At 35.5% G+C, this 25628-nt stretch overlaps 1 protein-coding gene across 1 annotated transcript; it reads left to right on the forward strand.

Moving 5' to 3' along the window:
- Nucleotides 1-209: 209 nt before the first annotated feature.
- On the forward strand, nucleotides 210-24524 carry DNAJC10 (DnaJ heat shock protein family (Hsp40) member C10). The gene is made up of 23 exons (XM_035331256.1): nucleotides 210-271; nucleotides 541-896; nucleotides 2823-2988; nucleotides 4796-4846; nucleotides 5850-5932; nucleotides 6119-6250; nucleotides 7163-7256; nucleotides 7488-7565; nucleotides 9233-9276; nucleotides 9635-9772; nucleotides 11031-11120; nucleotides 11777-11890; nucleotides 12663-12777; nucleotides 13761-13888; nucleotides 14163-14279; nucleotides 15547-15648; nucleotides 16678-16833; nucleotides 18166-18299; nucleotides 19782-19835; nucleotides 20212-20359; nucleotides 21072-21191; nucleotides 22349-22465; nucleotides 23015-24524. The coding sequence occupies exons 2-23, from the start codon at nucleotides 699-701 to the stop codon at nucleotides 23024-23026; spliced, it is 2391 nt and encodes a 796-aa protein (XP_035187147.1). The 5' UTR covers nucleotides 210-271; nucleotides 541-698; the 3' UTR covers nucleotides 23027-24524.
- Nucleotides 24525-25628: the final 1104 nt, after the last annotated feature.

Genomic DNA, 25628 nt, shown 5'->3' on the forward strand with positions numbered 1-25628 from the left:
GCTCCGCGCCCGGCCCGCCGCCGCCGCACGGTGAGAGCCGCGCTGCGGGCAGGGCACGGCAGGGGAGCGGAGCGGAGCGGAGCGGGCGGCAACCCCGCCCCGGGCGGCCCCCGGCGCCCTCGGCCTCGCCGCTCCGTTGCCTCACGGCCGCGGCCCTGCGGCAGCCCCCGCGCCCGGCCGGTCAGCGAGAGGCTTCCAGCGCCCTCCGGCCCCGAGCCCCGGCCGCGAACGGTGCGGTCCTTGGGAGAAGTGTCTTCCCGGGGCGCTGCGAGTAAGTTCGATGGAAGAGCGGGCTGAAGCGAGAAGGTGTTTGGGCCAGCCGCTTGGTTAAAGCTTTGTGTGGTCGCCTGAGTCAACAAGGCACTTAATGAAGAGGTGGTCTGTTAGTTGAGTGGCCTTCAGGAAGCAGGTAGCTGGCCATCAAGAAGCCTCACGTGCAGACCACAAAACCTGGCGATGCAGCTCTTTGCTCGTGTGTATATGTATTGAATAACTTGAAATATATACTTGTTTGTTTGTTTTTTTTCCCTCTTTTTATAGATTGTAATTCTTGCAAGACTTGTGACCTGAAGTAAGACAACCAGGATTTTGAAGAGGCCTGTCATAAGTACAGCATATCTCCAAACATCAGTGGATTTACCAAAGACTTCTCAAAACCTGCTCGAATCTGAACCTCTAAACTTTCCAGAAGCTTCACGATGGAGTTCATATTGTCCAAAGGAGATCATACCAGATATTTGAGACTTTTACTGTTAGTTTTAGTATGTGCAATAGTTCTTGTGTGCACTGATCAGGACTACTATAGCTTACTTGGAGTATCCAAAGAAGCAAGCAGTAGAGAAATAAGACAAGCGTTCAAAAAACTAGCATTAAAGTTACACCCTGATAAAAATCAGGTAAGTTACATCTTTAACAGGTCAATGTTTTTGAGGTAAGGGATCTTAATGTTTAAGCAGAAATGTTTTTATTTTTACTTTATCTAAAATGTTTCTCTGTTCTTGTGAAGTAATGTACACAGCTGGCAACAGGGTTTAGCTCAGATTTTCTGTGGAGAAGACTTACGAGAAGGGGTAGGCTAGTAATATACATGGCTGTGTTGACATTTGGGTCATGTCAGATTGCTGAAAGGAAAAAAGGCAGTATCACTTACTTCTTGGTTGCATTTTTGTAAATACAAGAAAACATCACCTGTACCATATTACCTTGTTGGTAAACTGGTGAGTTCATCTTTTTCTATTTAGCTTAGGGGACCTTACGTTTTCCTACTGTAAAGTCTCAACCAAAGAGCAAACAACACCAGCCTGTCTTGAGACATCTGTGTCCAGGTGTCAAACAGAACAAAGCAGAAATTCCAGGACTGCCGAGGCCTAATGAAGGAGGGTAAAAAGGAGCTGTAGGGTGACTAGAGAAAGATGACTGGGAATGGCTCAGTGTGTGATACTATATTTTCCAAAGTACAAATAAATTATTTTTAAAAACTTAATTGCCATATTATTTTTTTCAAGATTTCCTTAATCAGAAGTTTATGGGAAATAAAATGGTTTGGCACTTAAAGTATATGTGCAACTACGCCTGCACAGAAACACACAGGACATTGATGTGCCATGTAGGCTCATGGCCTGCCTGCACAGAGTACAAACTATGTTTTTACAATGGATTTGAATGTGACAAAGTTCAAAGAGAAAGCCAAATCCCAACCAAGCCAGATACGCCGATTTGTACCTATTAACAGCAGGCTATGGTTTCACTGGGTTGATACGTTCAAAATACTAATATTTCAGATCAGACTCTGTAGCTTCCAGGTATGCAAGTATTACTGAAATACAACAATTTTTCAACATACCGCTTGCAACGTTAAAGATGATCATAGAAGATGAAGCCGTTACACAAATTCCATAATAGCGATTCATTTCATATGCATCTATGTAATTATGTGAAGTATCTTTAAGAATGAAGTATCTTTAAGAAAGTGCCTTTTCAAAAAAATGTGTAAGCAGAAGTCAAAAAGGTGGGAGAGAGTGCTACAGATCTTGTTCACTAGTGTTACACTGCACCAGCTCAGGACCCAAACTGGACTTCAAAGTATATTTTTCACTATTCTAATTCTAAAGAATCTAAGACCAATCTAAAAATACCTAGGACCGAGAATGCTTTTCCAGTAAGTAAAGGAACCTATAAGCCATGAGATGTATGGAAATAGTAAGTTTCTGTTCTTAAGGCTTTTTGGTGGTGTTTTTTTTTCCTTCCTCTGAATTTGCAAAACAAGGTGCATTATATACCAGGACCCAAAGTAATAGGAGAAAACAGGGAATGTATTTCTTCAAGTCCATATACCAGAATAACTCAGTTAATCTACTGAGCTCAGAAGTACAAAATATTTTCAGCTGGGAGATGCACTGACAGTGTTTTACCTGTCGGAAGAAGCATCCTCCTGAATTTGCACGTATGCTCCCACTTCGACAGACGTATTGTATATTCTTTTCAAGGGAATAGAAGTTGCAGAGGAAACTTAATCTGGAAGGAGAGGACATTAAACAAAAGTTAGGAGAGTTGAAAGAAGAGGCATCACTGGAGAATGTAACAGCTTCCTACCAGTTTGCTTTGTATTTCAGATGGTACCTTAGTGAGAATGAAGAAGTGAGAAGGAGATGCATTGTGCTTTAGGAAAGGAAAACTTTACTGTAGTTTGTTTGGAGATCACTAGCGTCAGCTTCCACTGCAACTGGCATCTTTAGGGATACAAATTTTTTTTCAAAGATTATTTTCTCAGCGTTATGTGTACAATGGAGTTTATTAACTAATTATAGTTTTTCCTTAAATAGAACGATCCAAATGCACATGAGAATTTTTTGAAAATAAATAGAGCCTACGAAGTACTTAAAGATGAAGATCTACGGAAGAAGTATGATAAATATGGAGAGAAAGGCCTTGAAGATCAACAGCAAGGAGGTCGTTATGAAAGCTGGCACTTTTATCGCTATGATTTTGGTAAGTGACGATGTGTGTTTCATTTGTTTAAAGCAGTCATAAGCAAATGCTATATTCAGATCTGTATCAATCTTTTTATAAACTTCTGTTGTATCCTGTCCAGACTTATGCTAGCTTGGTTGTTCTGTAGCTGTCATTTTCACTCTGAGGCAACTTTTCATTAACGGCTACCCACAAAACAACAAAGTGATGCTCCATCTACCTAGCCTTTTGTTCCCGCTGCCTATCTTTTTACTCTATGTCAGGTGCTTTTTTTTTTTTTTTTAATTCCAGTGTTACTGTTTCAGTGGTATTCTTTTTAACTCTTCAGTACAGGAATTGCATTCTCAAGTGGATTTTGAGAGGAGATTTCTGCACTGTCAAGCCCATTTTACATGCACTTACTTACAAAGTTAGAGATCAGTAAAGAGGTGGAAGAAAAAGAAGAAAAATAATAGAATCATAAATAACTTGTCTTAAGATCATTTTATGTTTATCTCAACAAATCTTTCATAGGTGTAGGAAAAAGAGGGGATGAACTAGTCTCAGAGCTGCTTTGACAGAAGTAAGTTTAAAACAAGCAGTTGAGGAACATGGCTTGATTGATGTGAAAAAGAAAGCTGAAATGAACCTCCACCCTGGCAAAATAGTCAAACCCAGTAGTTTTTTTGGTGTTTTTGTGGTTTTTGTGTTTATTTTTTTTCCCTTGTGTAGGTTGATGTAATGCATTCCCATATCTAAAAAAAAAAAAAAAAATTGTCTTTGCAGTTTGGAATTGATTAAACTAGTGGTAACTATCACAGGGGAAAAAAACAGAAATTACTCTAGGCAGCACTGCTTGATTGAGAAACAGTATCCTTGAAAGTCTATTAACTAGTCATTTGGAGTGGTTTATTTATATATACATTGATATATATTTATATATATATGTATGTATAAATACAGATGTAATATTTATAATTATTTTTTTTAAGTGCATGGGTGAGTGTAATGTATTGCATTATATATGAATGGATATTAACATAAAAACTATCTTGTCAACTGTGGAAAGTAATTTCTTGTCATTCATTTGTATTTAATGCTTGTATACCTCAGGTGAAATGGGATCTCAACATGTTAGGTACTGTAAAAGAACTGTCGCCATAGTAGCATAATATAATATATCGTACTTTTGGTATCTCGTTACTGGCTTTCTTGAGTACTTGAAGTAGTGTACCAGTTGTAGTGACGTTCTAGGTAGAACCGTGTAGCTTTTTAGGAAAGCTCTGTTCTTAACTTTATTCTGTGCACTTTATTCCACTGTATGCACATACTCTATTAGTGAAAAAGCTTGTGGCTTAAACACCTTTTTGTTCTAAGCAGTTTAGATAACTAGAGGCTCAGAGAAGACATTAAAGCTTCCAGACGTTACATACAGTGCTCTCACTGAGAGCTGGAGCTTCTTGAATTATAATCTGACAACTAGTTTGACACTATTTCTAATATGCTTGCTGTAACACCATAGCTGTCTCTTAGAAGCCTGTTGTTGATAGGAAGCGATAGTTCAATTTTCTTGCTCGCTCAGTAACTGGTCTACTAAAATACCAAAAGAACTTTTCTGTTCTGCTGGTGGCTTTTGTAGCACGAAGGCATGGCAGTTCATACAAGATTAGACTAAGGTTACATATTACTAAATAAATATGGTGTAGTTGTAAAAACCTCTCTCTGCCAGCCTGCTGTTTCAACTTAAGTGTACTGCTTTCTGTTTCCTGTCTTGTGAATAAAATTATGGTTTGTTTCTTCTTTTTAAAAATGGTAAAATTAAAAGGAATTGTTTGCTTTTTGATAGGTATTTATGATGATGATCCTGAAATTATTACATTGGATCGAGGAGAATTCGGTAAGCTTTAAATAAATTGCTTAGTTTGACAATCCAAAGTAAAAATGTTTACATTCTTAGCTGTATATCTATAAACTTCTATTACATATCTTTTAAAAAATTGTCAGGAAATCATAAGAGAGAACCAAAAAACCCCTAACGCTTCCTGGCAAATGCTAGTTAGCAAATAGTTGTATCAATAAACAGTTTGGTTTGGTTTGTGAGATCTGTAAGAGGAACTTATTTGACTTATTTAGTTTCTCCTTATCTTTCATCATGCCTTCTTGGTGTCTTGTCTAAAAATACACTTGATAGAATTTCTTTTCTATTTCTATTCAATTTGTTCAGAATATAGTTTTCCTTGTATATCATCACAAGCAAGAAAATTAAGGAATATTTTAATATAGACAAATATAACCTCTAGAACTCACTGTAAAAACTATGTCCAAAACCACAGAGGCTGAAAGATATGTAATTCAAGCTGATAACATGTATGTGTATATTTTGTTGCCATTGTTTTCTTTTATTTGTGAGAGTACTGCGTTGTTGCCCGTGATTTTTCTAGTAACTCTATTAAGTTGTGTTTTTACCTGTTAGACAAGGATTCTAACTAAAAACATTGCCTGGTGGTATCCTGAAAAGAAGTGATTATCAGGAAATGGAAAGTACTGTCGTGTAACATTGTTTTAGCACTTGTGTTTTGTTGTTAAGGTAACCAAACTTACTCTATCAAGCATCTCAGTCAGGTTAATCTGTAAAGATTAATTATTCTTAATAGAATACATGTTGAATGTGTGGGTGCTGAAGTACGATTTTTTGTTCGTTTGCCTACAGCAGCAAGTACATGTGAATGAATCAAGTGCAATCTTTATCCAATCTCAGTTACTGTTACTAACTTGTGTCTAACATAAGGGAATACTTAATTTGGCTTTCAAGGAAAACAGTATAGTAAAAATGTACATTTGAGATATATCTACATTATAGGTGTGCATTACTTACATGTGATTTTCTTCTCTTGATCTAGATGCTGCTGTTAACTCTGGAGAGTTGTGGTTTGTGAACTTTTATTCTCCTCGGTGTTCCCACTGCCATGAGTTAGCACCTACGGTATGTATAGCAAAAAAGCGACTCTTAAAATTCAGTTCCTCAACTTAAATTTTAACAAAGCAGATTTTTACACTGAAGTCAAAACCAAAGACAATCACTCAAGATTCCAGGAAGAAAACATACGCTGATTTTTCAGTATTTCTTCATAGGAAAATATCCCTTTTCCCCTTCCTTTTTTTTTCCTAGTGGAGGGAGTTTGCTAAAGAGATGGATGGAGTAATACGCATTGGAGCTGTCAACTGTGGAGATAACAGAATGCTATGTCGAATTAAAGGGATTAACAGTTATCCAAGTCTGTATGTTTTCAAAACTGGAATGGTAAGTGATAATACTTTAAGCTTTTTTTAGAATGACTAAAAAATCTAGAAGAGTATTTCTTTAATACTTGATTGATTGTCTGTCTCTATATAAAGCTTTCCATTTGTTTAACTTCTTTATAAGAAATTACTTTTTCTCTACTTTTACCTTGCTTAAATTAATTTATACAGCTAAATTCAGTAACTGGCTTATACAGTCCTTTTTTCCTGTTTATGTATTTATTAATCATTTTGCTGTTCATCCATAAACTTCTGATTTTCTTCCTAAAATGCATTTTACTGTGCAGCAGTAAACTTCTGATTTGGGAAGATACTGTCAGCACTGGTGCATTAGTAAAGCAGTGACTTTAAGTACTTGAACAGTTTCGGTTATACTATTGCAATGGACTTCTAAAATACAAAGAACAGTCTCTGGTTTGAGTCCAATGAATATGACCGTTTACCTGAAGAAATTTGGAAATCACTTCCACAAGACTTCTTCCATGCTAGGAGGAATTATGTACGTCATGCTGTGTAACTGCCTGTTAAGTAGTAGTTCCGGGAGTGGTGTACAAAGACTTGAATAGTTAGGTGCATTTTCACAGTGGTAAAATTTGTGAGGTTAGGTGCAGAGATTGTACGTACATGCAAATGGACTGATGCAAGCACTTTTAATTTTTATGTAAATAAAGATATAATCACTGGGAGCTGGTATTTTTAAGACTTTATTATCTTTCGTTGCTTGACTTGGGAAGAAATCACATTACAAAATTTAAGTAAAGTTTAAATTTCAGGCATTCCAATATAAGAGGGGAAAAAAACAGAGCTAGGGTCTCAGGGAGAGAAGGGGGGTCTAGCAGTTGCTGTTATGTAGAACACTGGTGTGCATGTGTATATATTAAGTTCTATGAACTTTATTCTTTGTCTTCTATAGCAACCTGTGAAATACTATGGAGACAGGTCAAAAGAAAGCTTAAAGAACTTTGCTATGCAGTATGTTACAAGCACAGTCACGGAGTTGTGGGCAGGTAATGTTCATGTATTTTTACTTGGGGTGCTGTTCTTGAAATTGTTTTTACATGCTTTTATAAAAGATGTCAAAAGCTACATATAAAACCAAATCTGTCCACTGTTGCTAAGTGTTACATTTGAGATTAAAAATAGCATTTATTGTAGTTTGTTAATGTAAAACTTTGTTTCAGTCACGCTGAATTATACCAAAACCAGTCACAAACTTATGCAAAGTGATTTATTTTTAGGGAACTTTGTTAATGCCATTGAAACTTCATTTGCATCTGGCCTCAGTTGGTTGATCACCTTCTGTGCTGAACGTGGGGGTAAGTGTGTCAAATACTAGTCAAATAAAATGAGCAGGGGGAAAATTAAAATGTATTTTTGTAGACAATGGCATAATCCCTTTTGCTTATAATAAAAAGTAAATTTGTTCAAAATCTTAGAAGCCACAGTATGTGGACTATGGGTCACTTAAGCTCCATTCTACAGGCACTTTGACAAAAGGGACATTAATAGAAAGATTCTGGTATTGTGCTTCTCTAATGCCATGTGAGTCATTAAAACAGCACTCAAATACAACCCCTAAGGTAGAAAAGAAATATCTCTGACTTCAGTTTCCAGCACAAGCTCAAATGACAGGTACTGCATATATGCACATAGCAGCTTGTCATGGTACCTTGGTAGAGTCATATCGTATCATAGAATGGCTTGGGTTGGGAGGGACATTAAAGATCACCCACTTCCAAACCCCCAGCCATGGGCAGGGATGCCACCCACTAGACCAAGTTGCCCAGGGCCTCATTCATCCAGCCTGGTCTTGAACACCTCCAGGGTTGGGGCATCCAGAAGAAAGGATGTATCTCCCTTTAAACCACCAATACCCCAAAGTTAGCTGAATATCTTCTTAATGTTACCGTTAAAAATCCATTTTGTGATTTGACATCACATCAGATAGCAGTCTGCATGCAATGCTCACATTGCTTATTAGAATAAACACTGTTGAAGTTGCTGGACTTTTTGTTTTTAATAAGCCATTGGTTTGAAACCAGTTACCAGCCTCGTTTGCTACTTCTTCAGCATGTTTGTGAAAGGACAGAAGTATGACTTATTTTAAAAGCTTTCTCAATATTGATCACTGCTTACACAGAAAGATGCTATCTAGCATACATAAAACAAATTATAAGTTAGGATTGGGCATAGTAATTGTCTCTTACCAATGTCATGACATAGTGTAGATTTGCATTGTTTTCAGTATTTGTTTTGTCATGGACTTTCTTGGGATCAGTGTTGGATACAGTAGGAGAAAATTGCCTTGGTTTGCTGGTAGAGCTAAGTAAATTTGCTACACCTTTAACAAATAAAGATTTCTCAGTCTTATGAAGAGACTTTTGTTCTGGGAATTGAACAATCAGTGTTAGATTTACATTTGTAAATAGCTTGATTTCAAGTTGTAATCCTTTTGTAATTAGGCTTTCAACTTTGGTCTAGTTACAGTGAGGTTGATGTATCTTTTTTCAGAAAAACAGTCTGCATCAGAAGCTAACTATTCAAACTAACTCTGGATCGGTAATTAAAGCATATGATATTTATTACACTGAGTTGTTATTTTAATCACAGGGAATTAATTGAAATCTCCTTATAGGACAGTATGTATATATGTGGTGTGTTTTTTAAACGTTGAGTCATACAAGAAATTTTTAAGGTGAGTCTTAGTACAGCAAATAACAATTTAATATAACTTAAAATGAGAATTGTTTGTTCACGAAGCTAGAGAATGTTCACAGTATTTTTTATCTCACAGTATACACCTCTGCTGATTATTAGATGTTACAATTTAGAGTCACTGAAATGTTGTATGACTAGCTAGGTAGAATGTCTGTTGAAGTGGTTAACTTTGCAGGGAGGAAAGGGGTAATTCTAAACAAAAGTATGTTTAGTGGATTAATAATTTGAATTTAATGTTTGTAAGTAAATCACTTCTATTTTGCAGATTGCTTGAGTTACCAAACACGTCTTAAGCTTGCTGGCATGTTGGTAAGCAGTGTTTTACTTTTCACCTGTTATATTTTAAAAAAAATAACAGAGTTGAAAGCATGAAGTGCTAAATTCTTACTGAGTTCAGTAAAAATGACTTCACCCATTAATTTTCAGAACAATGAAATATTTTGACTAAGTAGCTGTTGGAATTACATTTTTTTAAAATATATATAATGTGAATGAATTAATATTAAGTGATGAACTGTAGTTGTCTCCTTCCATTTTCTAAATGTTGTACATAATTGGTTGTATTGGGATTTTTAAAAGCATTTCTGAACCTGACATTGAAAAATACCATTCTTCATTTTTGTGTTGCCTTGTTGTTTTTTTTGTTTGTTTGTTTGTTTTATTACAGGAAGGTCTTGTTAATGTAGGCTGGATGGACTGTGGCACTCAGGGTGAGCTTTGTGATAATTTAGATATCTCATCTAGTACTACAGCATACTTTCCACCTGGAGCCACCATAAATAACAAAGAGAAAGGAGGTGTTTTGGTACGAGTTGTTTCTAAACAGTTCTGTATTTAGATAAATAAGGTGATGACAAAGGAATGTATAAATAATTACCAGATTGATTATATACAACTGAAAATATGGGTTTTTGTTTTTTGTTTTTGTCTTCTACACTTGTGTATCCTGGTATGTATCTCTCTTGGTTTCTAAGGCAGTGATCCCTGGTGGTAGTCCCCAGCTTGCTGGTGTGCTGGGAGAGTGAACAAGAACACAGTGCAATAGCAGCAGCCTGTAACTCTGCTGAACCATCTCTTCAGGAGCCTCACTGAGTAGCTGTGGGAATCCAGGGGGCTTTGTGACAGACCCAAGAGCCTAGTCCTGAAGCTACTATCCAGCTATCCTGGACAAGCTTGGGAGATTTCCCACATGCCCCCAATTTTTATTCCAGAAAGAATATGTCCCGAGTACCACAACTTCTAGAAATGCTTCTCCAAACAGAGTACTGACATACGTGATAAAAGTACTCCTACATTGTCCGTCAGTATGGCTTACGCTGTTTGGCTCTATTCCAATACCGTAACCTCCTCCTACATTTGTATGGTAATTTTAACTTCCTTAAGCGATTGGAGGCGTTTACTCAGTTTAAAGTATGGCTTGTTCCTCTCTTGTCACTACTGTTACCTTTAGTCTTAAAAGGAGGAAATTAGATTTGCAGCCTACTCATTTTCAACCTTTATCGTAGAATCACAGAATGGTTTGGGTTGGGAGGGACCTTAAAGACCATCTTGTTCCAACCCCCCTGCCATGAACACTAGTTCCTGTTGCCCAAAGCCCCATCCAACCCGACCTTAAACATTTCCAGGCACAGAGAATCCACACTTCTCTGGGCAACAGCCTTGTACATTACCACCTCTGGAGTTACTGACTGATACAAATTCCTAAATTTTACAAATTACTGAAACTTAAAAATCTGTACGATGCAATAAGGGAAGGCTGTAAAAATAGACTTGAAATCTTGTAAATTTGATCATAAAAATTAGTTTGAAATTTGGATTTGAGGACTTTAAGCACCCAAAATATGGTATCTTGAGTTGTGGGAAAACAAGCTGAAAAGCAGTAGTCTATGAGTGCTGTTGTCAAATTATATATGTGAAAAAAGTTGATCAAATAACATAAACTGTACCCTTAAGTTGATGGAAAAGAACAAATCAGAATAATTTCCCTGATGCTTTTAGTACTAATCATCAATAATCAGGATAATTTTCATAGTTTCTTAAACAGAGTTAACTTTCCTTTCTAGTTTCTTAACTCCTTGGATGCCAGAGAAATATATCAGGAAGTAATGAAGCATCTGCCTGACTTTGAAATTATTTCTGCAGCATCATTAGAGGTAACTTGAAAAAAAAAAAAGTTACAATGTCTATGAAAATCTTTTAAAAACTACTAGTTTTAAATTTTTCAAATGCTGTTGGTATGACAACCTAGTATTGCTGTTGCTGAAAATGATATTTTTCCCTTCTAACCAAAATTATTTATTACTAGTTATTACTTGTGTAGTTTAGCAAAATAAAAGTAGGGGTAGGAGGGTGTACATATTTTTATTTGTAGTTAGATATTTCATAGGAAAATAGAAAATGACAGACCTGGCCTTTGGAACCCACTCTGCAACAGTAATTTTCTAGTTACTATTTTTTTTAATCAACTACCAAATCGATTTTGTCATGTTTTGCAGGAGTGGGAGGGGAAAGAAAGGAAGGCTCTTTTAACACTTGTAATAGTGACAGCTTGACCTGCAATAGGAAATGTGATGGAAACAAAGTGTAGAGAATAGCACGTAGCCAGCTTGGTTTCAGACTTCTTCCACTTTTCACTTACAATGCACTGAAGGAAGTTTAGTGAAAGGACTACACGAAAGAATTTACTGTGGAGGAGGACATAACTTAGAGAACAAGTGAATGATTGGCCATTTGTCATTCTAAAACATAAAAGGAATTTATAAATCGGTACAAGTAGGAAATAATGATGTTTTTCTCCCCTCATTTAAAGGACCGTCTAGCTCATCACAGATGGCTAATTTTCTTCCAGTTTGGGGAAAATGACAAATCCAGTGTACAGGAATTTAAGAAACTTAAATTTTTACTTAAAGATGAACATATTCAGGTAAGAATGTTCACTTACCTAGTATTAACCTCTCTTTGCGTTCAGAGCACAAGTCAGCATGTTGTTATCATTATTAGTTGTTATTGCCACCTCAGGTACCAAAGAGATATGCTATACTGTGATAGATGTGTAGTAATGCTTTCAAAATAAAGCAAGCAGTGAAGTTTTCCATACTAAATAATGTCCAAATAATTTAAAAGTAGTTAGGAAAGATTCTATTTAGGTCACCTCTCTTGTAGCAAATGTTGTTGCTGCAGATCCCCTTCAGTTAACAATCAAAACTTAACACTTTAGTGTCAAATTGATATATGTGAAACTATTTTAATTAAAAAAAGTAATTATTTTGAAAATATAATAAAGAGAAACCATATTCAAACTTTGTACTAAACAAATATGGATTGTGTTACAAGATAGAGATTTCAAAAAATGTGGCATTGACTAGAAGAATTCCAAAGTCATTTATTTCAGGTGTCTTTCTACTTCCTTGCTATCTTACTTGGAGAGGGGAAAAAAATATTTTTTTAGGTTTTATTCCTTGTTTTGACCTTTAAATTTAAAAGTAGCTGAACAACCTAATATAGCTATGGTAGTAATTTTCCTCAAACATCGAAGATATGTTTGTCTTAAGACCTCTGATATTTGTTTAAAAAGAAGGCTACTACTTGTCCATACTTAGCCTTTATACTGTGAATTTATCCTAGCTTTTACTGCCCTCCAGAATATCTTGGTCTATTTAAATTTGTATGTCTTAAAGGTTCTGTCTGTTAAATAGGTTGGCAAGTTTGACTGTCTTTCCTCACCAACCATCTGCAACAAGCTATATGTCTACCAGCCATGTCTAGCAGTCTTCAAAGGAAAAGGAATTGAAGATTATGAAATTCATCATGGTAAGGGAAACTCTGGCAAACTTAAATCTTTACATAATCACTTTAAGATGACACCATCTTTGGCACGCTGCATTTGTTTTCCAAAGAAACAGTTTTGTAGTCCTAGTATTTGCTCTTTTTTCTGTGACCTTATTGTAGCCTTGCACAGACCTATCATTTCCTTTAGTTTTTTTTGGGTCCGCCCCCCCCCAGTAAGGGATCACCATATGCTAAGAGATACACTTTGCATTTACTGCATTGTCTATTTCAGTCATCTACATCCTTACATATGAAAGAAATCTCTGAAGCTGATCAAGATAGCTTATGCTTTGGGTAGCACAGCCAAAGAATGCTGCAAGGCACACCCATCAGAGGCTTAACATGCCAGATATACAGTGCTGTGCATGTGATAAACTTGGATTTGATTTTGCTTGTCACTGCACTGAAATGAATTCCTTGTTTAATTGATTCCTGTCCAAGAAAGTCTATACTGAGATGTTGCCACTTAGATTCATTTGCAGAGTAGTAGTTTGGTTCCATGAAAGTTTGGAACTATGTTACTGCATACCTCTGAAAGGATTGCAAAATGATTGTATGAGAACAACACAGGTTGCTACAGTTTTGTTTCAACAATGAGTGTAGCTTCATCCAGAATGCAGCAAAAGGCAGTTATGCATGATGAGGTTCTGATTTTTCAGTCTCAGTTACTAGGAGCAGCTTGCAAGAAATCTCAGTCAAAATGTAATATTAAAGAAGAGAGGGGAAAATTGTTTGACCACCTAGATAAATCAGTCATATCTAAGGGGGGAAGATGATCCCATACATCTAATGAGTGTTGTCAGGGAAAAACCTTACATGCCTGCAATTTCCACCCCTACAAAGAAGACAAGGGTTGTATACATACAGCATTTCTAGATCTTTTCCAGTATTTATAACAACATAATATTTTAAAGAGATCTTTCATAGGGAAAAGTAAAGATTCCTTTCTACATTGTTCTTTGAAGGAAAGAAGATCTTATATGACATCGTTGCGTTTGCCAAAGAAAGTGTCAACTCTCATGTTATCACACTGGGACCTCAGAATTTTCCTGGCAAAGAGAAGGAACCATGGCTTGTGGATTTCTTTGCACCAGTAAATATTTAATACCTACATTTCCCCTTTTCTAAAATCTGTTATGTAAACATGTAACAAAATGCTATTAGTATTTTGAAAGCATCGCTCGACATCATGAGACAGTACTGTAATTTCTCATTCCTTGGCAGCAGTAGTTCCTAGATTGTGTGGGCTTTTTATTTAGAGGAGTCTGTTGTCAAAGCAGCATATTATTCATTTCAAACGGCTTACATTCTTCTGAGAGCCAACTGCAGGGCAAAGCAATTATGTTTATTTGCATTTTGTTTTCTAGTGGTGTCCTCCTTGTCGAGCTTTGTTACCAGAGCTGAGAAAAGCATCAAAACATCTTTATGGTCAGCTTAAATTTGGAACGCTAGACTGTACTGTCCATGAAGGGCTTTGCAACATGGTAAGCTGTAGGAATTTAAAACTGGGGGGGGAAAAGTCCTATCAAATGCTTTATATATGGTTTATATATATGGTTTATACATTGGTGGGAGCAGACAGTGCTTGTTTTTAATACCCTTTTTTTTTAAGGGCAGTAACCCAAACAGAGCATTTGTATCAAGATTTTTTCCCTAAGCAAAAAACTATACAGTCGCTACATATATTACCTAAATGCAAAAATACTGGTCAAATTTTGGTCTTATTTGGAATACTCAGGAAACCATTAGAATTTAGTAATTCCTCTGTTCTTTAATTAAAAAAAAAATAAAGCAGACCCAGAATGTTTTTTTTTATACATACATGCACTCATTTTGTTCTTCACGTGTGAAGAAGGAAATAGTAGAACATGTTAAAAAAAAAAAAAGAAGAAATACAAGGTTTATATTTATACAGCATTTTTTGAAGGTGTCTGCAAAGACTTTTACTTTAGTTCACTTTAAATGACTGATTTTTATTTTGTGGGACTTAGGTGCAGGATCAGTTTTGAAGTAACAAAGTTTATTTCATTACTTATCAGCTGACGCTTATTCAAAAATGTAGTAATGGAATGAGAAATAGATTATTACAATCTTGCCCAGTTTTCCATTTTTAAATTTGCTTAGCTTTTGCTTCAATTAATTTAGTGGGGTAAAAATTATTTAATATTGCTTTTCTTGATTTCCAGAAAATACAGTTCGGCAGATTTCCTGCCAAATGTGCATCTGCACGTTTTATTGTTTATAAGAGCTTATGTTAGAATATTGTATCTATATTAAAAATGTGAATGTCTTAAAACACATGAAAACTAGGTTAAAAAAAAAAAAAAAGAACAACTTTTAAAGTTTTGTTTTAGATGTGCTTACACACTGATTTCAAATCATGGGAGCATTTGTATTCAATAGTAGACAGTATGGTTCCTCATATGGTACAAGTGTTTCTACCTGAGACTAGTCTTAAAAATTTAAGGCTTAAAAGGTCTGTGTGTTAATTCCTGCATTGTAGAGTATGGCAAATGAACTACTGGCTGTTTTTTAACTTCAGGGCAAACTATACTATCTAAATACAAATGGCATTTTTTTTCTGGACTGGTTTGTTATGGTTTCAAATTCCCACCTGCATGTATACTTAAGCAGTTGTACTGCATAGATAGAATAAAGTAGCAGCTGTGAGCCAGCAATACCAATGGCAGTTAAAGGAAAGTATGGGAAACCTACTAATTCCTTGCAATTTCTCATTGTCTGTTTTGTTAGCATAATATTCGAGCTTATCCAACAACAGTTGTATTCAATCAGTCTGACGTTCATGAATACGAAGGACATCACTCTGCTGAGCAGATCTTGGAGTTTATAGAGGTATGTAAGTTACAATCATTGCTGCAGTTGTGCTGTATTTGCAATATATATCAATACATCTTTAGTTGGAAGATTCTAAGATCTGTTTTAATTAGACTAATAAGACAAGGAGTGGAAAAAAACATGTTGGGCAAGAAGTGATGCAGCAACTATCAGGCTGGGACTTGACACTTAGCAGATTTATTTCCCTACTCTGTCAACCTATTTCTTTGACATAATTAGCAAATGTCTTAAGATCCTTTCCGATCTACAGAATAATAGTAATGCTTTCTACAGCACAGAACAGATGAATTAATTAAAAATATGAAGTGCTATACTATTAAGGTGAAAATCTCACACAACTTGACATTAGGAGGAAGTTCATATTTTTTGTCAATTAACTTGCTGCCCTCTATAGTTCGTCTATACTTTGTGTCTGTTCCTCAAACTTTTTTAACTCACAGAACTGCAAATCATTGATACTCAAATTCTTGCTGCCAGAGTTCTTGTACCCATCTTTCCTCCAGCATGCTGGTTCTCTCACTGCTAGAGCTATGGGCTATTTTTCCCTCTTCAAAGAGACAGTTCATTCTTTTCAGACAGCTTATAAAAAAAGCAGGTGCAAGAGCACTTGTGCAGGAACAGGTAGAGATTTTTCAGTTGATACTCAAAGGCACCTAATGCACCATATGCATTCTTCTGCATCCCAGTCTAAAATGCATGGCTGAATCTCATAATCCCTGTTCTTGCCAGGTGAGCTGAGTTTCATGCATTTTGCTTCCATTTATGCAGAAGAAGACAAAACTCCCTTTTGCAGTCTTTTGGGGTTTGTTTTTGTTCCTATGCATTTTTCCCATCAAATCAGGCATGTGACATCTGATGTGTGCATGCCTTTCAGTGGTATGGAGTCTTCCTTACCACAACATCAAGCAGATTTCAGTAAAAAAGGGGCATTCTCAGAATTTTGTACAGTCTGTATGTGATGACAGTAAGTACAGGTTTACAGGATGATATTGCAAGGTATATGTCCATAAACTGTCTTTGATTTAGGACCTTAGGAATCCATCAGTGATCTCCCTAACACCAGAGACTTTTGTTGAATTAGTTGAGAGAAGAAAACGAGAGGAAGTCTGGATGGTTGATTTCTATGCTCCGTGGTGTGGACCTTGTCAAGCTTTAATGCCAGAATGGAAAAAAATGGCCAGGGTAAGTGACATTCAGATGTTTTTCTGTTTGTGTCCTGTTTATGCAGTTACTGAGACTGAACAATTGCTGTCTTAAACTTGTCACTGAGAAAGTCTGGTGATTAATATGATGGACAAAACAGGGGATTCCTACCTAACAGTTTTATATTGTTCCAGACCAAGTTTTCCTTTTGTTTTTAGTACATTAATATTGTATCCCAGTCTTTCCTGTTGATACAATTGAGTTTTTGAAGTTGTGAGAAACTTTCAAGTAAAGTTACTTAATGCTTAATACTTTGCAGAGATAGCAACTCTTCATTTCTTTAAAATAAAATAGGAAAAATAAAGCTTTACCCATAGATGAGAGCTAGTTGAAATAATTTGCCACTTTATCCACAGTTAGTCTTTGTGATCATTAATAACTTCTAAGATGGCACTTAAACCTTTGTGAAATCTCTGATTTGAATTTTAGATTAAAGGAATTCAATCTTACCTACCTGATTATTTCTTAAAAGATTTTTTTTTCTGGAGATCATGTTTTCTTCATTTAAAGTAAATAAATGTTAAATTCCATATGCTTTAAGGACAACTGTTAACTGAATTCCGTATATTTCAGTACCCAATTGTTGGTACTGAGAGAGGATGTTTCTGTTTTGCAAGGTAATTACAGTGTTGTCCTATTGATGGTATTTGCAAATACTACTTTTGCAATCACCGACAACCATCTGGGTTTTCCTAGGTATGCTTCAGGAATTTGAACGAGAAACTTTGGATGAAACATGAAACTAGCCCATTACTTTCAGACATTAAAACTCACTTGGACTAGGAATTCTGTCTAGGATTCTACCTATGTTCTGGTCAAATGTCTGGGAAGCGTTATTAGTTCTATAGTATATGGTCAGTAATCATCAGCTTCCTTGCCCATGCCATATGATTTGGGCCCTTGCAACAAATCCAGCATGTTTAAGACAGACACAAACTGTGAAACTGATAGCTCATCTACGCTGTACCAGGATCTGTCATAGTTATTGAGCCTGTGATAAAAAACATGGTAAGATGGGAGTCAAACTAAATAGCCATGCTTGTATGTACCTTTAACGTAAGACAAGTGCCTCATGAACCATGTCTATGCAGTTCATACTAAAATGTTATGTGGATGCTGGGAATGTACCTGGATAGCTGGCTCCCATTTGATACCAGTGATACATTTACAGGAAAGAAAGCCTCATGAGAGCCTTGAGTTGTTGGTTTTTCTCCCCAGCAATGTATTCTAGTGATTAAGGCACAAATTCTGAAGTACTACTGAAATTGTAGTATTACTGACTAGCATGTTTGACCATTGTTGTTTTTTTAGATGTTAAATGGATTAATCAGTGTAGGCAGCGTGGACTGTCAGAAATACTATTCTTTCTGTCACCGAGAAAGCGTCCAGGGATATCCTGAAATAAGACTCTTTCCTCAAAAATCAAAGACAGCTCATCAATATTAGTAAGTAGTTTACTTCATATTGGAAAATGATAGACGATGTGTTACAAAATGAATTTGCATATTCTGTTTTATGGAAAAGGTTCATCAAAGCTACTAAAATAGGATCCTATGATGTTGTTTGTTGTCCTAGAGGTTATTGACTTCACTACTTCAAACATACCATTTTAATTTGCTCTTGTATTTCAGTAAGTTGAACTGAAACTCTCAGGAACCTTGATTTTTATTTCTTGTTGCTTATTGAGTGCCAGTTTTCTAAGTTCAGTAGCCTGTTAAAGCAGATGACGTAAATCACATAACATAAAAACATTTTTAGGCCTAATTGATTGCAACTTCAAAGAACAGTGTGATATAGCCATCTGATTATCCTCACTGGCAACAGTCTTAGCACCGTTACAAAAAATGTCTTCATGTATCTAGCTATCCCATTCATTGTATGATTAGTGTGGAAACATTAGTCACTAATGAGGAAAAAAAAAAATTATGGGAAATGAAATCTGGCCAAAACCAAAGAGCCTGTCCCCTTCATTTCACAGTACTGTTTGAAGATCCAGGGATTTCAGGAGGCATATGCATATTTAAAGACACATAAAGGTCTGAAATACTAGATGTGTTACTTCATTCTCTTACAAATTGGAAAGTTGACTAAATGCTGGCAGATAATAAATGCCTTGCCTTTTCACTTTAGTCCTTAATAGCAGGCCTTCAGTAGCTCTCATCACTGGATTGCTTTTATTTGATTCTAGTAGAAAAATCTTCTTAAAAGCGTATTTCTTTTCTCTGTTCAAAACAACTAGGTTGGTGTACGTGACTGTTACCAAATTCCTAGTGCTTAGTTAGTTATTTTTCCAGCAAAAATATGGATATTTGTTTCTTAAAACTCACCTGAACTATCAGGTTTTCACTAGTATCTCTATATTGAAAAATACTTTGTTGTGAAGTTGTAAATTAGTAGATATGAATCATGACTTCTTTTTTTTCCTTGGCATTTCAAATGAAACAATGCCTCAAGAGTCCAAATAATAAACCTTCATCAAAGTTAATGGTTTGCCTCACTTCTCTACCTTCAAGTTAAGGAAAATGTACCTAATTAATAATAATAGTATTGTAATGAAGGGGCATCAATTAGAAAATATTAATATATTCTATTTGAATTTCTGTTTTTTAGAATCTGCAATGTTATCTGGAGTTATTACCAAGGATTCTTCATTCAAAATACTTCCAGCTCCCAAAGTTTATGTGCTTCAAACTAAATTTCTTACTTTTCTGACACAATTTTCTTCCTTTTCCTTTCTTCATTCTAGTTCATCTGGTCCTTAATTCTGCATCTTTGAATTGTATTAATGACACTCTCAGATTTGAAAGCAAGGCAGAAATACATTCTGAAGCACATGCTTTTCGGTGCATTATTTCATCACCTGTACTTCACAGAAAGTTCAAACTACTGTGTAACTGTTCTTTTTTTTCTTTTTAATCTTTTTATAGTAGCTACAATGGATGGCACAGAGATTCATATTCACTGAGAGGCTGGGCATTAGGGTGAGTTACAGCATGAAACTTTTGTTCACAAGTGGTGCGTATAGTTTTCTTGGTAGGAGAAATTTATATCCAAATTGTATATAAATAATTCAAAACACTGATGTATATGTACTGCTTCATTTAAGATGTTAATGTTTCCACATTTTTTAAATTAAGCCTTTAAAAGTGTAGAGAAATACCATTGCTGTCCACCAATTTCATGAAGATTGTATCATCTACCACACCCAAAAAGTGACTCCTAATAGTAGAAAGAATCAAGTAAGGATTTCTAGATCACTAGTACACGTAATTTCAGAAAATTCTATCATCCTTAAGTGAAAATTGAATATGTTTTAAGTGTTGAATTGATTATGACTGTTACTCTCCCTTTCCTCAGATATTTACCACAAGTATCTGTAGACCTGACTCCTCAGAGTTTCACAGAAAAGGTCCTGAATGGGAAAGATCACTGGGTCATTGATTTTTACGCTCCTTGGTGCGGACCTTGCCAAAACTTTGCTCCTGAATTTGAGATCCTTGCAAGGGTAGGTTTTTAACTGTATTAACAGAGTGCTTTCTTCTTCTGGTAATAGTTACAATACTCAATAGCACATTATTTCTTAGCAACCATCCAAAAACCATATACCCTGTTCTATCTACAGTAAACAAGACTTGGGTATTTAAGAACTGGCATAATCATTAATTCGCCTTCAGTATTTTTGATGTAGGCAGCTATTGTTCTTCTGATGCAGGGAACAATTTATTACAGCAGTTCACGTTTATGGTGATAGTAAGAAAATGTTTCTTGCCATTTTAAAACATTTCCTATTTTCTAGTAGTCTACTGTAATTTTACAAAGTCTTCAAAACCTTACTGACTGTATTTTCAAAATAACTGAGAGAAGGGGGATATTCTCAGTAGAAGTCCATGCTTTTAGGTCCCGCTTGCCAGGGGTGTTGCACCTTGTGTAGACAGGCACACACACAAAGGCCCTCCTTTAAGGTAGACTTCAGCCTGTGGTAGGATGACCTTTCAACTGTGCCATGCTTTGCTCTGAATTCAAGTAAGAGTGCTCTGCTGAATGTGTGATAGCTTCTGATACAAGGTTAACGCTGAGAACAAAGCAAGTGACTACTCTTTAAAATATTTTATTAACTTTTTTTGCTTTTTTAGCTGCATTAAAAGTTCTCAAATTATTTGCTTATAGTCAGCCCTGGAAACTTGATATTTGGTTCTAATTGACATATTTCTTTTTAGGCTGTTAAAGGAAAAGTAAAAGCTGGAAAGGTAGACTGTCAAGCATATGGCCAGACCTGTCAAAGTGCTGATATCAGAGCCTACCCTACTGTTAAGTTTTACCCCTACCAAGGAATGAAGGTAAAGTGTTTCCTTTGTGTACAGTGCTGTGCAGCTACTGGTAGGAGATGTATTTCATTTCACGTTAAACTTAAGAGACTCTTTCTATAATATATTGAAATACATTATGTAGATATTCAAGAGAAAATTATGATTGAATGCAGTAATACTTAAAACACTAGGAAAATGATACAATAACATCTGTTACTGTAAAAGAGTAAGTTGTAAATTAATTGAATAGCAATGAAAATACAGGAGTATCAAGTGATAGGTTTTATAACCACCAACTACCAAAGCAGGCAAAGTCTCTCCTAAAATGAAGTGTGGATGAATTTTGGTTAAGGAGGAATACCCTTTCAAAGTAATCATTAGTATTTCATTATAATTTTGACTTAGATAATATTTTAAGATAGAAAATTGGTATAAAATACTTAGTTACATTCTGTCTCAAATCTTCACAAACCACTTCAATTAAAAATGACTGAGACCAACAGCTATTAACAGATTAGTAGTATTAGATTTTTTAAAAATTGAAGTGTTCAGACAGTTCCAGGAAACTGCCTCTATTCTTGTAAAAGCAATTGACTGTTATTAAATTTCAAGAATGTTGCGATCATTTTTTTGATGTATTAATCTAGAATAGAGAGCATTCAACGCATCCTAATAGTTAAGCCAACTCTTAACTATAATTTATTTTAAACTCAATCTCTTAAGTTAGTATTGAAGTATTAGAAATCCTTCCTCACACAATCCCCTCAACTCCGGAGACATTTCTGTGTTAAGAGTTTTTCAGGTCTCCCAGGCTGTGAACCCACACTGACAGCTTTATTGAATATAGAGCACAAAGTCATATACTCTTTAATGGCTGTCACCATCAAATACTTAGCTGAATGAACGTGAGAAAATTATAACCAACTATTTTGTATTTCTTTAAGTTTAATGACCAAGACAACACTTGTATAGTTGTAAAAATCCAGCAGCTAAGAGTGGTTCTTACTGCAAAGAGAATTAGCATTGTTGAAACAGGCAAGATATCTATCAATCTCAAATGAAGCTGCTAAAGTCCTTGTCTGCCTCCCTGCATTCTTCTGGAATTCTAAATGAAAGTAAGCATATTCTATTCAGTATAGAGCATGAGTAATACATTACATTTTACTTGTGTTTTTTATTTTTTAAAGAAAAGTGTTCTTGGGGAATATATAGACAGCAGAGATGCAAAAGGTATTGCTGACATTTTGAATGAAAAAGTAGAAGCAATTGAAAATAAAGGAAAAAGAAAAAAATCTAGAAATAAGGTAAGAATATTTACTCTTATTTTACAAGAGACATTTTAAAGAATAGCCCTTTAAAACAATGCTAGCCTTTGCTCATTTTCTGTGAAGTATTAAATGCCATCTCTTCAGACAGCACCAGGTATATTTTACTTGGGCTTGTTCTGGTTACTATTCAGTTTTCCATGTCTACAGATACTGCAACAGCAGTATTCTGATACATCTGTTGTCAGGACTTAGAAGAATTTATAGATGTCCATGGAACATGAAAACACACCTTTTATAGGAAAATACAGTGCATCTCAACAGTCTTTAATGTATGTGTAATCCTTAGACTAGATTTACCAAACAGACACCCAGGGTCAGAGGCTGATTAGTTTGAGATTGGGATTGACATTTTACCTCAGAAAGAAGATAATATGCAGTTTTGAAGAAGTATTAACAATTCTCTTTAATAAACGCTTGTCCAACTGAGATAAGTTAGTATTTAAAGAAAAAACATTGCAAGTGGGGTAAAAAAACTGGAAGACTTATTTGTACTATTAAAATAATTATTTATTTTCCTGTCACTAGGATGAACTCTAAGTGGTACTGGAGGAGGTGGATAAGATGAAAAATACACTGAAGCTGTGAATACAGAAGACACCATAAGGAAAACATAAAGCCAGTTACATTCATGACAAGACAAATGAAAATAGTTTGAGTTCATGGCACATGTGACTGTGTATATGAATTCTTTTAAACTGTAGGGAGATGAAAGCATTTTCGTTTTGGTGGAGGCATTCAATGTTTCTGCAAATGAACTGTGCGTGTCCATCTTTTGATACACCAACTACCTTCTTCCTAGTCCAACATTGGAGTTATCCAGAAACATGAACTGTATCACTTCTGTCTACCCATTTTCTATTTCCTTATGTTTTTCTTGTCTGTTTCCAAACACTTCTGAATGTGGCACTCAGCCTATGGCTGAATATGCACTCAAACCACTCTGCAATGCAGAAACACAATGAGGGATTGTCTAGTTGAAAGACAAACAGTTAATCTGCTTTGGGTTTGTATTATTTAGTCAGTTGCTAAGATTAAAATCAAGAATTAGTAGCAGGATAGGTTTACTGTATTCCAGTGCTCCTGCCCTTCAGCACATTACTGTGGCACTGATGGTGGTACCAGGATTAAGATTGAAGAGTTTCTCTGGTTGTTTGGCTCTGCGGTTTTTGTTGTGTGTTTTTTTTAATCAAAAAATAAATCAAGGACTTTGAACTCTGTGTTTCACTGACTTTCAAGATTTGAATTATGCAATAGAAACATCTGTTTAAGGTATTAGCTCAATGTTACTATTGTCTTTAAATATGAATGTATTCTGTGGACATGTTTAACCTCTCTTGGTATTGCCACTTTTCCTTTGTCTGAAGACATGTGAGTTTTGTTTCAAATAGTCATTTGGCAAATAGGATAGCAAGTGCCTTTTTAATTTAATAATGAACACTGTACATTGCAATGTCTGCTCATGCATCTTAATGTAAATTCTGCTTTTACAGTAATATTTTTCATAGCTTCTCCCTAGACAAAAAAAAAGATAAACTACTTAGGAGTTCATTGAAATATTTCATTTTTTTTCAATAAAATGCTGCTGAGAGTGTCAGATTTTTCTCCCCTGCTATGTATTTAGATTTGGCATGATTAGTCACTGTAGTGTAAATTATAAGTTCATAAATACTTAAACACAATTTATTTTATAAAGAAGGCAGCAATAAATAAAAGGAAGAGATTCTAGTAACTTTGAAGCATTCAAATGCTTCTTCCTCCTTGCTTTAGGTTCTGCAGTCATATTAATAAGAAAGAAAGGATATTGTATGGTTGTCTTTAATCAAATTGACCTTTACCCCATCTAAATCAAATCCTAAACTCAATCACAGTCAAAAAAGGAACTTATATTTCTGACTTTAATACCAACTCTACTCCTTTGGTCAGCTATTACATGTACACTTAATTTTAACTTCCCTTCTCATCTCTTCCTTTCTTCCTAAAGCCAGAGGTCAGGGTTACATATTCTTGATCCTACTATTAAAGTTCTGAACAAAAATGACCTAATATAGGATTGTACAGTTTCTCCTTTATTTCTAACAGGAATAGAATAGTAGGACTAAAATACAAGTACCTCATAATAGTCTCCTCAGTAACATAATGTTCTAGCTTCACTATGGCTTAACTCACTTTACTTTTTTTTTTTTTAATAAAAAGCACATGCTACTTCCTTCTTAGTTGAATATACAGATAGCTATTATAAAAAAAACACAACACTACTCTCCTCATAAAAATATCCTGCACACTGACTTATAAGGGCTACTTACTTTGAAACTCAGGATTTGGGTTAAATATCAATAAAAGCTTAATTTTTTAAGATTTCTATCATAAGAATTTTTTTGTAAAAATTTTTAAAACTTTAAAAATAACAAGTATAACTTATAGAAAAAGCTTCAGTACGGAAAAGACAGCTGTAGGTTATGCAAGTTTCCAAGGGATTTTTCCAAATTTGGGGCTGGTTGTTTTTGTTTTTTCTTTGCTGGTTGACATTTGACACTTTTCAGGAGACATTTAGGGCGGAAAAAAAAGCCTTTATTCCTAGTCAAAGCAGGAGATCTTGTGGCTGGCCTTGTACTTTTCCCTTCTCCTTTAACTACACATGCACAAAGAAAGCACACTGCACAACCAAACAAAATAAGTGTATGCTGTGCAACAGCTGGCATAGTACATATGGAGGCCTAGTGACTCAAGAACTTCACTCTTGCATCCCATTTTGCTTTAATTAAAGCACTTCTGTGGCTGTTTAATATCACTGAACTGATTATTAGCTATCATTTACCTTATGTTCAAGCAACAGAAGTTCTCAATGCACATTTGGCTCCCTTAACTTATGCTGTATTCTCTCAAATTTTTTTGTATGCCTTTTAGCAGCAGAAGTTCTAAGTTTACATAGTCTATCTACAGTTGGAAAGATGACATTTTGATCTCTGTGATCCCACCACTAGTCTTAGGTCTTTTTTTTTTTTAAAAAAAAAAAAAAAAGAGTCCTTGGCTCGGATCACAAAAGGCTGTAGAATGGTTTCACATACTGAGGTTACAGAATCACAGACTGGGTGAGGTTGGAAGGGACCTCTGGAGGCCATCTGGTCCAACGTCCCTGCTC

This window comes from Oxyura jamaicensis, chromosome 7 (genome assembly GCF_011077185.1).
Source record: "Oxyura jamaicensis isolate SHBP4307 breed ruddy duck chromosome 7, BPBGC_Ojam_1.0, whole genome shotgun sequence".
NCBI lineage: Eukaryota > Metazoa > Chordata > Aves > Anseriformes > Anatidae > Oxyura > Oxyura jamaicensis.